General features: G+C 39.1%; 1 protein-coding gene across 2 annotated transcripts in view; it reads right to left on the bottom strand.

The window, feature by feature from the left end:
- Positions 1 to 719: 719 nt before the first annotated feature.
- Positions 720 to 15,738, bottom strand: part of LOC138141963 (Fc receptor-like protein 2) — a 38,156-nt gene continuing 23,137 nt past the window's right edge. The window contains exons 7-14 of one of the 2 annotated variants that reach the window (XM_069062849.1): positions 12,880 to 13,158; positions 12,404 to 12,520; positions 9,618 to 9,645; positions 8,601 to 8,683; positions 7,335 to 7,403; positions 6,977 to 7,039; positions 3,953 to 3,984; positions 720 to 3,870 (exon numbers count right to left, since the gene is read on the bottom strand). In XM_069062849.1, coding sequence (XP_068918950.1) covers positions 3,829 to 3,870; positions 3,953 to 3,984; positions 6,977 to 7,039; positions 7,335 to 7,403; positions 8,601 to 8,683; positions 9,618 to 9,645; positions 12,404 to 12,520; positions 12,880 to 13,158 — 713 coding nt within the window. In that variant the 3' untranslated portion in view covers positions 720 to 3,828. The remainder of the gene's footprint in view (positions 3,871 to 3,952; positions 3,985 to 6,976; positions 7,040 to 7,334; positions 7,404 to 8,600; positions 8,684 to 9,617; positions 9,646 to 12,403; positions 12,521 to 12,879; positions 13,159 to 15,738) is intronic. The other variant, XM_069062850.1, reaches the window with a different exon arrangement.

Raw genomic sequence — 15,738 nt, forward strand, 5'->3', positions numbered from 1 at the left:
AAGTCTGTCCCTCACCTCTAAACAGAGGTATATAAAGTGCTCTGTGAATATTTATCTTTTTTATTATTGTTATCATAATTCAAGGGAACTCTTGATGAAAAAATTCCCTCAGCTGATGGAACCTGTCAATGGCTTCTCATCTCATAGCCTCAGAACGGGTATGCACAACATATGGCCCACAGGCCACTTGTGGCCTGATGAAGGATTTCTGGCAGCCCATGAAAAATGTGGAGGATCTAAAAAATGAAAAGATGTAATGAGGGCTTCATCTGTGCCCACTTGACCCACCTTCCACTAGTCACTATTGTACCCATTGTGTAACTGGGAGCGTGGGTTGCCACTGTGCACTCTCTCCTATTTGTCACATGACCCTTGGCAACCAACCATCCTCAGTCTGTCTCTAGTCTGGGAGGAGCAAGAGTCTTATCTTTCTGCTGTGTTTTCAGTTGTTTCTGGCGTTGAACAGGAACAGAGTGAGTGCAGCCATGCACCGATGCAATTGATGCCCCCTATGGGATGAGTGGCAACTGCGTGAGGGCTTCTTCCCTTCCCTCTCTGCGTGCCTGCCCTCCAAGATACATGTGCTCTCTCCAAGGTCAAACACTCAGTTCGACATTTCTTTGTATGTGAGTAGTTGCTGTGGAAATTTTTTGGTTCTAACACCAAAGTTTTTGGAATGACTTTGTAAAATGGGTGATAAAAAGAAACAGAAGATGGAATTAGAACATAGAGTGTTTAATCTGGAGTGAACAAATAGATACTTGTTTGCTTAAATGAGAGACAAAATATTGTGCCTTGTTTGCTGAGAAGTAATAGCTGTTCTGAAGGAATACAATCTTTGTTGTCATTTAGAATCAAAAGATCCTGACTTTAGCAAATTGGACACCAATGAAAACCAAATTAAAGCATCCAAATTGTTGAAAAATCTCAGTGGGAAACAATTGTTTTTCAAGAAAGTAAACTCAGAAAATGAGGTGGCTATTAAGGTTAGTTTTCAAATTTCTAAAGAAATTGCTGCTGGGAAGTCTTTTACTGAAGGTGACTTCATAAAGTGTTTGCTGATAGCAATTTCTAGATTATGTATTGATTTAAAAAAGTGTTTTTCAGAAATAATTTAATCATTAATCATACCTTTACTTGTAAAGTAAGCCACTAAAAACCTCTGTGGCCTGAAGAAGTTTAGCTTATTTTAATTTTGGCCCCTATCTACAGCCAAATTGTGCAGGTCTGCCTTAGAAAATTGTCTGGGGCCTTGAAAGGGTGTTGCCCAGGATTACATAGTCAGTATATGTCAGAGACAGGACTTAGGTAACCTAGATCTAGGGCCAAGTCCTGGTCACTCCACCCTAATTCCTATTCTCATTGAATTGAATTTATGTAAAATTTGTTTCCTGCCTTAGTAGTTAAATCAGGAAAGCGATCACAAGATCACAGTTTAGATTTGGAAGGTATTTCTAACATCCACATTTTACTGAATGAGAAAACTGAAGCCCAGAAAGGTAAGTGATTTGTGAAGTAAGTGTTTAAAGCAGGATTCAAACTCAGGTCTTCCTTCCTCCAAGTCCAGTGATCCGTCAACTATACCTCCCTGCCTTTCTTTCTGTGGTATAGCTTAATGACAGAGCTAAATAATCATAATACTAAAACTGACCACTGGTATGGGAGGTTAAGTGAGCTAATCTCAGAGTATGAAATTTTGTTGTTCATTCATGTCTGGCTTTCCATGACCCCATTTGGGGTTCTTTTGGCAAAGTTACTGGAGTAGTTTGACATTTCCTTCTCCAGCTCGTTTTACAGATGAGGAAACTGAGGCAAACAGGGTTAAATGACTTGCCTAGGGTCACACAGCTAGTAAGTGTCTGAGGTTGGATTTGAACTCAGGAAGATGTCTTACTGACTCCAGGCCTGGTGCTCTATCCACTGCCCCCATAGCTGCTTGGCATATAGTAGGTACTTAATAAATGCTTATTCTCCTATCCTTTCCCCATCCCCTCATGGCCTTGTTATTTATCAGTCTGTCATCTCACTATTCTCAGGTCTTCTCTCCAACAGCTCTCCTGACTGTGCCCCAGCACAATTTGTCTTTTAAAAGTTTATTTGAGAACATTTTTCATACTATTTGCCTTGGGTAGATTTTGTGAATCTTTCAGGACTTTTGTGAGATTTTCCTCAAGCACAAAAAATTATATTTATGGCTCTGATTTCAATAAAACTGAATAGATCTTTATGAAATATCACGTGTATAAAAGGGTTTGTGCTAGCCTGTAGGGATACAGAAGTAGAAAAATCATGGTAAGTGCAGGAGACTCAGGGGGACTAGAAGCTCAAAAGTTACCCTATCCTAGGATAGGCATTAGAAATGGCCACATTTCCATCTTTCTCCTACACACCTCCACCTGTATGTCTTTGCTTTGCCTCATATTCAAAATGGTTGAAATTGAATTCAACCCCAGTGCCCAGCTTTTCCTCCTTACTACCCTATTTCTGTTCATTGTATACCAGCTCTTCCATTAGACTAGGCTTGAAGATATAGGGTAGGTCCTCACTGACTCCTCTCTTTCCCACCCTCATTATGAACAATGGTCAAGAAAGGTCCAGTTGAGATTAACATTCTCCAAAGTGAGTGATCCTGAAGGGTAACTGGCAGGCATGTTACTAGGAGAGCACAGTGTCACCAGAATCCACTCACTCTAAAATGTAATTGATGTAAGACAAGCATCAAAGGTAGTAATTTTAGCATGTTGTGAGAGTGTTGAGGAAGAAGGGAAATATTGTAATGATAAGGACAGATAGAAATTTCCAATAGGACCTTTGAAAGAGGGTTCAGTCCTTTGATATTTATAGATTAGGAAATAAAGACTGAGGGATGTGAGATGACTTTTTCGTAGGTGCTTGAGCCAGCTTGAATCAGTTCTGGAGAGCTGGTTGTTAAATTTTCAGTGTGAACATTTATAGCTTGGATATTGGAAAAAGGCTCTATTTGTTGTTTTGTTGATTATCTAGACTTAATAAAATGATGAATAAAATGTTAATAATGCAGATTAAGCTTAAAGGTGTGTCACATGTATACTTTTTGCACTCTAGATAGACAGTTGTTAAACATTTATAAGCACACAGCTGCATAGAGAGTAGGTAGAAGTATCAGGACTTGAACCCAGGACTTCTGGGAGGAAAAAAAATCCAATGCTCTCTTCTTTGCACTAAGATTTCTCTTAGTATAGGAACGCTGTCAACAACTTCACATAATGTTTAGAACTGGAATGATTTTAACTATCATTTAATCCATCTAATTCTTTAGAGATGAGGAAACTGAGAGAGACATGGCTTGTAAGGGATATTGCAAAAGGAAGAAGGGATAATCAGAACTTATTGATATATTTCCAGTGTTTTCTAGGTTCTCTGACTCCAGGTGCAGGATCCTGGTTTTGTTTTGTTTTGCTTTTAAACAGCAATGTTCTTTGAATGGAGAGGGATGTTTCACTAAATTATCAAACCTTGATAAGTCTGTTATTAAACTAAACAACGTTTTGTTTTGTAATTTGGTTTCTGGGTGGATGTGCTAGGCCAGAAAAGAAAGGCTCATTGAAGGTGACTTAATTTCCTTTCATAATGAAAACCCAGATGAGTCAATGAGATGGCTTTAATTTTGTGCGTGCTCAGGGTGCAGTTTTGAATTTAGGGAAAGAATTGCCGAATTCACCTAAGTGAAAGAACAAGTTGGGTGTGGGTCCAATTGTCACTGAAGGGTCAGAGGAACTTCACATTTTTATCACTTTAGACACCATCTTGATCTCTCTCTGCAGCCTTGGCCTTCTCTGAATCTCTAGGTCAGTCTTTCTTCTTCACCTCAGTATAGAAAGCTGAGGAATCCTGGAAGGAAAAATACTGGGGTGAGGATGTGGGGGAGGGAGAGAAGTGGCAAGGGAGAGAATAGCTGGGGAATGCAACTCACCTGGTCCACTGGAGGGTTCTTTGTGCTGTTTGCTGCAGAAGGAAGGGAAGTTTTGAGTTGTGGGTAATGATTTTCTCACTTAGAGCCCATGGTTTCCTCTCTAATGTATTCTTCCCTTTGGTCATTCTTGTCTCTTTCTCTACAGGTCTATTCTTTTCTCCCATGCTGGTACTTATTCAATTGGACTCACTGTAATGCTTTGTCCATCCCTTAACTCTGCCTTTTGCTAAGTTTCTCAAAAGTCCCATTGATCTGTAGTCTTACCCAATGTCAGAACAACAAAGATTCTTATAGGTTGCAGTTTCCAGTTTCTGTGATCATAGCAGTTTCCTGACAAAGACCACCTCTTATTGGTCCTCGAAGGCAAGAAGTATATTTGCTTGTGTATTTGAATACCTAGTACTTAGCCCAGTGTTTGGCAAGTAGTAAATGTTTAATAAATGTTTTTTCATTGGTTTTTATTTTTCTGTTCATTTCTCTGAGCCAACTCTTGGTCCTTTGCTGACTGTCCTTCCTTTCCTAGTGTCCCAGAGGAGGATCTTTAATGAAAGGGAGGGGCCAAGTGATTTCATTCACTATGCCCATGAAAATTTGGATTATCAGAAGAGAGAAGACAGGCCCCAAGTTACACAGTAATTACTCACAGAGACAGACAGGAAAGAGGAGCCACTCAGAGATGCCTCAGTGTTTCCCTGTTCTTTTTCCAGAGGCACCTGGGGTGGTTAAGGTCTCCTTCCCAAATCTACTCCAGTAATCCAACTCTCTAGCAATTAGGGCCTAGAGTGCCACCACTTCACCCAGAATACAGTGATGACTAACCACTAGTTTGTAATCTTATACTAGATAGGCCATGTGTAGCAAAAGCAAGATAATAAAATATAAACAAGCAAGTGTGAATGCACTGGAGAATGCTACCTCATGTAGAGAAAAGGCTGTGGGGGTCTCCCTGAATGTCTAGGAAAGACACCCCAGAAGGAGGGCCTTTTTTCTTTCTGGAATTTATAGTCAGGGGGAGGAAGAGGAACATAAAAAAGATATGTACGTGAAAATTTAGAATATAATGTTGAATGTAATAAGTGAATAAAAGAGACACCAATAAATCTATAGTTACTTTTGGCTTGAACAGTTGCAGGATACTTAGGATCAAATGTGTAAAGAAAGCATGAGTTTAGAGCATAGGACACATGGCTAGAATCATGAAGACCTGGGTTTGTCTTGTACATAAGATTTGCTCTTTCTTTTGCTTTTCCTTTCTTTTCATTTGCTCTTCCTTCCTTCCTTCCAGGTCAAGTAGACCTGAATTCAAATTCAACCTCAGACACTTATTTCCTATATGACCCTAGACAAGTCATGTAATTGTTTCCTGCCTTAGTTTCCTCAACTATAAAATGAGAATCATACTAGCACCTACTTCACAGATTGTGAAGTATAAGATGACATAGCACCTGTAAAGTGTTTAAAATAGTGGATGGCACATATCAGATGCTTAATAAATGCATTTTCCTTTCTCCTATCTATGTATCATCAATAGTGATTGTCAAACTAGAGCCTAACCCTTGGATGAAGAGAATAATTAAATTCTAAGAATTTGCTTTTGTAAGCACCTGTTCACTAGTCACCAATCCTATACACCATAGGACAGAGAGTAAAAAAAAAAAAACAGATATCATCTAGTGACATTCTAGTCTAACCCTCTCTTTTTACAGATAATGCACAGAGAAGGACAGTGACTTGTCCACAGCAACACAGGTAGTAAATAACAGAGTCAAGATTTGAAACGAGGGATGGCTAGGTGGTTCAGTGAATAGAGCACCAGCCCTGGAGTCAGGAGGATCTCAGTTCAAATGTGGCCACAGACACTTAACACTTACTAGCTGTGTGACCTTGGGCAAGTTGCTTAACCCTGATTGCTCTGCCTTACCCCCTCCAAAAAGCAACATATATGTATATATATATATATATATATATATATATATATATATATATATATATATTTTTTTTTTTTTAATGATATCCTCTGGCTACAAATCCAACAATCTTACTAAGCTTTAGATTTCCTCAAACATGAACAGTATCTCTCTTTAAAACACTTATCCTATGATATTTTATATTATAGCTATTTGCATTTGTATCTTACTTTTATTTGTGTATTATTAACATTAGGTTGAAAGCTCCATGAGGCTAGGGACTGTATCTTATATAAATGTTCTCTTTCCTCTGGGATCAATACAGTAAAGCACTGAATAAATATTTGCTGAATTAAATTATAGTGAATTGAATCGAACTCTAATTGAGAGACAAAATCTTAGTCCTTATCCCTTTTCTCCCTATATTCTCCCTTGCTAATCTCATCATTTCCATGACTTTACTTAACATCTTTCAAGCTCTTAGTGGCACTATTTGGGGTTTTTCTGGAAAAGATACTGGAGTGGTTTGCCTTTTCCTTTTCCAGCTAATTTTATAAATGAGGAAACTGAGGTACATAGGGTGAAGTGACTTGCCCAGAGTCACATAGCTTGTAAGTGTCTGAGGTTGGATTTGAACTCAAGAAGATGAGTCTTCCTGATTCCAGGTCTATCCAGTGTGCCACCTACTTATTATTAGCTATAATTATACTGGACATAGTCCATTTTTTTTCTATTTGTGTCTGAAATAATTTCCTTTCCTACACTTATATTTCTAGTCCCCACTGAAATCCCACACATCATTCAAAGTCCATCTCAAATGTCCCCTACATCGGTCAAGCCTTTCATGAACCTCTCCAAATGGATGTGATTATTTCCTTCTCTATAGCACTTTTAAACCCTCTTACAGTACTTCTAATCTGGTTTGTATTATAGTTAGTGATATTCTTGTCCTATCTGCTTACTAGATTTTTGAGATTTGGCAGGGGATGATGGTCATGGGGTAGTGGGCAGGATCTATGTTGAATTCTTTTTGCATCCTTCTGTACCACCAAGCACAGAGCTTACAAATAAGAGTCACTCGAAAAACATGTTGGGTTGAACCACTGAGCATTCTTACCTTCCTTTCCATGTTCTTTGAAAGAGATCTCAGAATAAACCACATTTTCAACTGTAGGATTTACTGAAAGAAAAGACAAAGTTTTCCGGAAGATATTGTCTAAGGGCTAACACCATAGATTCTCAAGATATTTCAGAGATCATCTAATCTAAGCCTCTTCCCAATGCATGAATCCTTTATACAACCATCCTACACAGGTGATCATCAAGCCTTTGTTGGAACACCTCCAGTATTGGGGAGCTTACATTTACAATGAAGCATGTTCCATTTTTAGACACTGATATTCACTATTATAGAGTAATGCTCTAAGATCTAGTAAGATGTACTTTAGAATCATAATCACTTCCCATTGACTCACCTTTACTTGTTTTTTCCTGTTGGGTACTCCAGAGTTCGGAATAGACTATGTCCTTAATTACAGGATTGACTGCAACAGAAGACAAAATTGATCAAGAGACCCTGGCTGAGAGCTCAGATTACTAGCTCTTCCCAACCACATCACTCAGAATCCTCCTTACTTGATGATGAGACAGACAAGTTAACCAGACTGGAGCCATAAAGGGAGAGATGGGAGGTGGCAAGTCAAACCATGGCTACTTTCTCAATGATCACCTCCCTTCAAATCCAGAGAGATATGAGCTAGGACCCTGCATCCAAAAGCCTTGGGAAAAGCACAATCCCACAGACCATTGGCCCTGCTGCCAACCTGGGCCACATAGCTAAAATTGATGGGAACAGTCATGGTGGAGGAATAGTGAAATGAATAGTGTGTAGGATCAGTTTTTTCTCCAAATAGCAACATCAATTGCTGACCAACTGCCATTGATGGTAAGGTCAGGAACATACAGTACAGCATCCCCAGACTATCCTTCCTGCTTCCAACCTAGTCCCCAAAGTCATCATCCCAGGAAGCAATCCTAAGGAACACATAGCCTGGCAAATCCTTCTGCAATTTCTTTTTTTTTTTTGGAGGACAATTGGGGTTAAGTAACTTGCCCAAGGTTACAGGGCTAGTTTGTGTGTGTGTGTGTGTGTGTGTGTGTGTGTGTGTGTGTGTGAATTGTTTGAAGCTGGAACCAAACTTGGGTCCTCCTGACTCTGGGGCCAGCACTTTACAACTGTGCCACCTAGTTGTCCCCCTTCTGTAATTTCTGCAATAACTACTGAAGATCCAGAAAAGAAAAGTCTTGTGAACAAAGGCATTAGCACTATCAAATGGTCCATCCCTTTTATATAAATTGGAAATGATTAAAAAAAATCATTTCTACCTTCTTTGCCAACTGTACCATGGGACCTTTCCATCTGATTTGCAGCTAAAACCTATTATCTACCACCATTAGAATGTGAATTTCTTGAGAGCAGGGACTTTCTAACTTCTTTATTTGTATCCCCAGAACTTATCCCAGTATTTTGCTTATATTAAATATTCAATAAGTGATTTTTCATTCTTTCCTTCATTCACAATACTAGGTATGTCATTCATTGATTTTGGGTGGCTGGGCTTGAGCAGAGCCTTGAGTAGCTACAAGGATTTAGCCCTGTTTACCTCATGTTCCCTTTCCTCTGCCTCACTCTACCCACAGGGCCAAGTTCTTCAATCCTTGCCCAAATGTGAAGTCCTTACCATTACTATATATTGGCACCAGTTCTATTTGGGCAGATGAATTTGAATAGACAGGTTCTTGAAGGTTTGAGATAGGAGAGACCCTGTGGGAAACAGAGACACAAGTGAATGTAAGTAAGTCATGGGCAGAGCCCTGGGAGCAAAAAGAATGAAGATAGTATTCAATTTTAGGGAAATTAGAAGCCAGAAAGTCACTGAGAATTCTGGGTATTTTATGAGGTGATATTTATTCTTTAGGAGCATAGGCATCAATTATACAGACAACTTATATATGTAGATTAAGTAGTCTAAGTTGGGATGACTTGGGAATAAGGCCAATCCATAGATAAGAATGCCTTACTCTTGGAGTGGCCAATCTGAATGTCTAAAATATTTATCCTTTTCAGTATTATAAATAGTTCTCAAAAGGAATTAATTTAGCACCTTTATTTGTCTTTGTCTGTGTTAGGCTATATGTATTATCAGTTAGAAAAACACAGCCATGCCACTTGGGATTTCATGACCTAAGGCTGAAACCCTGACACAGAAAGGGTTAGAGAAATATAGGGAAATGACAAGCATTGGTCAAGTCTGTGAGTTAAATAATCATATTAATATCGGGCATAAGAAGATCAGTAACTAGGGGTGGCTAGGTGGTGCAGTGAATAGAGCACCAGCCCTGGAGTCAGGAGGAACTGAGTTCAAATCCAGCCTCAGACACTTAACATAAAAAAAAAAAAACTAGCTGTGTGACCTTAGGCAAGTCACTTAACCCCAACTGCCCTCCAAAAAGCAAAAAAAAAAAAAAAAAGACCAGAAACTAGATAGTGAAGGGGATGTTTTGGGGATAGTGATGAGGGACACCACCCTGTGAAATCCTTTGCACATTCCAAAAGGTGTGAAACAGGTCCATCCCTGGGGACAAAAGGCAGTAACTGGGTCACTTTTGAGCTTCTCCATGGGTGGGTGGGTGGGGCAGTGTAATGGGGGAGGAGTGGGCAGAAAACCTGAAGAGGCTTGTAGAAGCAGAGGCCTCACCTGTATGGGCTAGGAGCAGAGCTTCTTCCTAAAAAGCACAACAGGGTGTCAGAAGAGTCCTTCATCCCTTCCTCCCTCCCTCCCTCCCTTCTTCCCTCCCTTCCTTTCTTCCTTCCTCCTTCCCTCCCTCCCTTCTTCCCTTCCTCCCTTCCTTCCTTCCTTCCTTCCTTCCTTCCTTCCTTCCTTCTTTCTTTCCTTCCCTTTATATTCTCTACATCAATCTAGAGTTTTCATTCATCTGGTGAAGACAATGAGGACTTTATCAGAGTCAGTCAATTAGTCGATCAACAAGCAAATTTTTTTTGCAAGGCAATTGGGTTTAAGTGACTTGCCCAGGGTCACATAGCTAGTAAGTGTCAAGTGTCTTGAGTTTGGATCTGAACTCAGGTTCTCCTGACTGCAAGACCGGTGCTCTATCCATTGTGCCACCTAGCTGCCCCTACAAACAATTCTTTAACACTTACTATATGCCAGGAGCTATCCTAAGTGCTGAGGATCCAAACAAAGATTTAAAAAATCATTCTTGCCCTCAAGGAGTTTCCATTCTAATGGGGGAGACCACGTGTAAGTTACCAGGTACATTTACAATCTCTATAGAACAGATGGAAGGACATCTCAGAGGGGAAGCGGCTAAGGGATCTTCTTGAAGGAAGGAGAGTTTGAGTTGAGACTTGAAGGAAGCCAGGGAAACTAACAGGTGGAGGTACAGAGGGAGATCCTACCACACATAGGCAGGACAACCAGTGCAAATGTATAGAGATGGCAGATGGAGTGTTTGGTGCAAGTAAAACAATTTTTTTTCTTTTTTTTGTGATGCAGTGTTTAATTAGAATGTAAAAGCTATATAGAACTCACAGGGTAGCTTAGCGTAAAAAGCACAGGACTGGAAGTCAAGAGGTTGGGGACAAGCATTATAATGAGGGTTGCTTTAATATTTTGGAGTCTCACTTTCCTCTTTTTTTTTTTTTTTTTTTGCTTTTTGGAGGGCAATTGGGGTTAAGTGACTTGCCCAAGGTCACATGGCTAGTTTTTTGTGTTAAGTGTCTGAGGTTGGATTTGAACTCAGTTCCTCCTGACTCCAGGGCTGGTGCTCTATTCATTGCCCCACCTAGTCACCCCATCACTTTCCTCTTCTGTAAAATGAGACCCTGCCTCTGATAAAGTCTAAGAGCCATTCTATCACTATTGAAGTGTAAGCAGGCATTTAGGATTCATTCTTTTGCTCTGAAGTTTTTGTCAAGTTATATATGTTTTTTTAACATTGTAAAAAAAAAAAAAGAAAGAAAGAAACAATAAGTAAGCCAGTATGCTGGATCCCAGAATTTAGAATGTGTAGCAGGCAGTACAGCTCTGGGAAGGTATGAAAAGGTCAAGCTGTGAAGAGTTTTAAATGCCAAATCAAAGATTTATATTTGATCCTGGAGGTAATAAGGAGCCGCTAGTGTTTATTGAGTTTCTTATGGAAAGACCTGTGCTTTTATCGAGATCCTATTGGCATCTGAGTGGAGAGAGAGACTTAAAACAAAAAGATCAATGCTATAGGAGTAATTCAACTAGAGAGGATCACAACCTGAATTGAGTGGTGATTTTGTGAATGAGAAGAAGGAGGCATATATGAGAGATGCTGGGATAGATTTCTGGGCCTAGAGTCATGAGTACCTGGATTTTGAATTGAGCCTCAGACACTTGGCAGCTGTTTGATCCTGGGCAAGTCTGCTTTGGACATATTTAATTTGAAATGGCTATGGGTTATTCAGTTCTAAATATCTAACAGGCAGTTGGAGATGTGGAATTGGAGCTCAGAAGTGAGACTGAGAGCTGGATACACAGAGGTCTCACAAGTTTTAGTAGTTATTAAAGCTTAAAATTGTGCTAAATAGAACATGTTGTACCATTCTGGGGATCACTGGTATTAAATCATAATCGAACCTTTTGTATCTTATATGAGGATGTGAACATCAGAACAAAAGCCTCCTTAGTGGAGTCATGTTATCTCTCTGGGCTTTATTTCCTCAAATCTGAAATGATCTTTACGTTCCCTTCTGCCTGTCTAAGAAAGTAAATGCTAAACTCTGAGTCCCAGATGAATGAATTGGGAAAGACTATGCATCACGGCTCCAACTTAGCTTTCCAAACTTATCCCTTTTGCACACACCAATTTTGTATGTACTAAACTCCATCCCCCACTCTTATATTGTCCCCTTTCATGCCAGTTCTCCATATGTGGACCCCATCTACAACTTCATATTGTCTCCTTCAATGTCTAATGCCAATATCACTTATTCCATAAAACCTGCCTCTTCCTATCCCATAAGAAAAAATCATATTTCTTTCCTCGAACTTATACTAACATTTGTGTGGATCACTCTTTTGCATTTGTTTTACTCTTCCCTATATTACGATTGTGTGCATGACTTTCCCTCTATTTGATTGCAAGCTTCTTGAGGTCATGGGCTCCTTTGGTTTTGTCCTTTTGTCCCCCCGCCCCAAACCTGGCATATAGTTGGTATTTAATGAATGTTTGTTGAATTGGGTTCAGTTAAACTTTCAGCCTGGCATCTCTGATTATCAGGTAATATAACTGTAATAGAGTCTAAGTGGGAAAAGCCCAAACACAAGTCTAGTATATCAAACTGATTTTATGGATCCATCTATCCATCCATCTATCTATGTATCTATCTATCTATATTTATATCTATTTGTGGGGGGAAAACCTAAACACAAGTCTAGTATATCAAACTGATTTTTAAAGGCTTAACAAATGGTAACCAAGGTGAGTTACAAACCTGATTTTCTCAGGAGTTTGAAGTAAACCATGAGAGCGGCAATAATGAGGATAAAGACACTGAACAGGAAAACAGTCATTCCCACAATGGCCACATCCATCTGACTTCTTGTAGGAACTGTGAGAAAACAGCTATGGATGAGACCTGGAGAAGACATACCTAGGGCCCAAAGCATCTCCAGATATTGGAACATGAGTGGAAAACAGATCTGTGGGTCTTTCTCTTACCAACAGGTTGTAGGTAGGGTTTGATGATCTCAGCTGTATTTACCTAGTAACCTGAATTATAGTTTGCCAATCACAGACCAATATGGGGAGAAGGGTGATAAGTAGTTGTTGAGCCCTGACTTCACTTCATCCCATTCCTTTGTGACTAAAGACATGGCTAGAATCTTGGGTGGGCCAGTGTCAGAAAGTATTGCACTATAATCTGCCATCATTGAAGTTTCTTCATCAATCCCAGAGCATCTTGCCTACCTGAGATGGAGAGTGTCAGAGTTTCACTGAACTGGCAACTGAAACTGTTGTTGGCCCTACAGAAGTACTTCCCAGAATGCCCAGTTGTCATGGTGAGGTTGAAGGAAGCTGCCCCTCCAGAAAGAGCCATCTTGTTCTCAAGGATTGTCTTCTCATGATAAAATTGATACTGAATTGGGAAAGAACCTCTGAGGACATGACAGTGAAACTCCACCACATCCCCCACAGTGGTCTGTGCCTCAAGTGCATTGAGGTTGAAGAGAGGCTGAGACACTGGAACTGACAGAGAAAATAAAATATATCAGAAAATTTTTCTCCTTTTGCAAGAGACTCATGAATTCTTTACCTAAGATGTGTGAAATAGAACGATGTCTCAGTGGTCTTTCTGGACTCCATACATCAAACATTCCATATTTAATAATGAGTTTTAGCCCCAGATAGTTTCTAGATTTTGCAGTTTTTTTCTAGCAGAGTTGTCCTCTGAATTAATCAAACACATAAGTCTCATCTTTGATAAATTCAAGGATATCATTTGCTGTGGAAATAACTGCTTATTTGACAATTTTCAAAACATAGTAAAGCCATCTGGCAGAGTTGATGTTTATACTATCATTTACACCACATGCCCCAACAAACTCCAAATGGATATACACCTTAAATATAAAATTACAAACAAAATATTAAGTAGATTGAAAGGAGCTATCTTGTACAACTCTAACTAGAAGGAGAATTCTTTAATGTTCAGTCAAATTTTCAAATAAACAAGGGATAGAAGTGATCATAGAAGATAGAACAGGCAATTTCAGTCACAAAAAAATTGAAAGGCTTTCATATGAACACAATCAAATTTCCTCATTTGTAAGATGAGGACAATAATAGGACCTACATCCCAAAGTTGCTGTGAGAATTAAACATGAAAACATTTGTAAAAATTCTTATGAAAATATTTGTAAAAGTACTCAGCACACAATAAATTCCTATTATCTTCCCTTCCCTTTTCTTCCCTCAAGGCAGTCAGAATTAGAAGGAAGCAGTTAAATGGGAAACAGTTTTTTTGTAGCAATATCTCTCATAAAGATCTGATTTTCATATTATATAGGGAATTGATGAAAATAATTTCAAAACAAGAACCATTTCCTGATAGCTAAGTGACCAAAGGATATGAATAGGTAATTTATTTAATCATTAATTCAAGAAACATTTCTTAAACACCTGCTGTGTGCTGGGCACTGTGCTATATCTTGGAGATACAAAGACTAAAATGAAATAGTTACTACCTTCAAGGAATTTAAATTGCATTGAACAAAACAATGTGTGCATAGAAAATTAAATACAAAATATACAAAGACATTTTGAGGGGGTGAGCACTAGTAACTAGAGGGATGAGGATCAGTTTTTTGCAGACAGGAATTTGAATTAAACTTTAAATGATGCTGGGGATTCTCTTGTAGCTGAGGTGAGAAGGGAGTTTTCTTCCTTTTAAAAAAAATTTGGTATTAGTATCATTAAACCCCGAATCTCCTCTCTTTTCTACCCTCTCTCCTCACCAAAATAAAAGTCCGTAATTATAACAAATACGTATAGTCACTGAAAACAAATCCACACATTGTCAGTGCCTAAAAATGCACATTTCATTTTGCATCTTTAGCTTGTCACCTCTTTGCCAAGAGGTGAATCTTAAGTTCTGACTGGTTATTGAGTTAATACTAGATTCTAAGATTGTTGACAGTTGTTTTCTTCTATGATGTTCTAATCATTGTATAATTTTTTTTTCTGTTGGTTCTACTTATTTCAATATGGGTCATTTCATACAAGCACTCCAAAGTTTCTCTGAATCTACCCCTTTCATAATTTCTTTCTTTTTGAAAAAATATTATTTTCAGTTCTGAATTCTCTCCCTCCCTCCTGCCCCTTCTCTATCCATTGGGAAGGCAAGAAACCTTGCATCATTTCTCATGGGCAAATAATATGCTATTTTGCTTGGTGATCTCATCAGATCCCATGGATTTAATTATCATTCTTATGTTGATTATTTTCATATCTACTTATCCAGCTCTAACTTTGTTGCTGACTTCCAGTCTTGAATCTCCAATTAAGAATTGGACATCTCTAACTCAATGTCTTATAGACATCTTAAATTCACATATCCCCAACTGAACTCATTGTCTTTCCCCCAAAACCTTCTCCCCTTCCAAATTTTTCTATTACTTTTGAGGCACCATCATCTTCCCCATCACCTAGGTTGAAAATCTAGGTGTCATCCTCAACTTCTCACTCTTTCTCACCTTCTGTATTGAATATCTTGCCAAAGTCTGCCAATTTTTCTTTCCTAACATCTCTGATATATATTTCATTCTCTCTTCTAAAACTGCCACCATCCTGTCGCAGGCTCTTTCACTTCATATCTGGACTAATGCAAGAGAATACTGGTTAATCTCCCTGCCACAAGTCTCTCCCCACTCCAGGCCATCCTCCAACAGCTGTCAAAGTGATCCTCCTAGAGCTTGGGTCGAACTATGTCACCACTCCTCTCCTTCATTCATTTGTCCCCCTCCCCCATTTAGCAAACTCCATTGGTTCCCTATCATGTACAGGATCAAACATAAAATCCTCTGTATGGCATTTAGTACACTTCATAACCTATGTCTCCCTGTTCCTCTCTCCCCCACTTTTCCAGTCTTATTATGACTTACACTCCAATATGTATCCTATGATTCAGTGTCCTTGTTGTTTTTTAAACAAGACACCCCATCTCCTGAATCCAGGCATTTTCATTGACTGTCCTCCATATTTGGATTTTTTCCTCTTCCTCATTCTTGCCTTCTGATTTCCCTGGCTTCTGCCAAGTCCTAGCTCAAA

This window comes from Petaurus breviceps, unplaced genomic scaffold (assembly GCF_028583685.1).
Source record: "Petaurus breviceps papuanus isolate PSGF00001 unplaced genomic scaffold, PetGlider_PUasm1.0 90510, whole genome shotgun sequence".
NCBI lineage: Eukaryota > Metazoa > Chordata > Mammalia > Diprotodontia > Petauridae > Petaurus > Petaurus breviceps.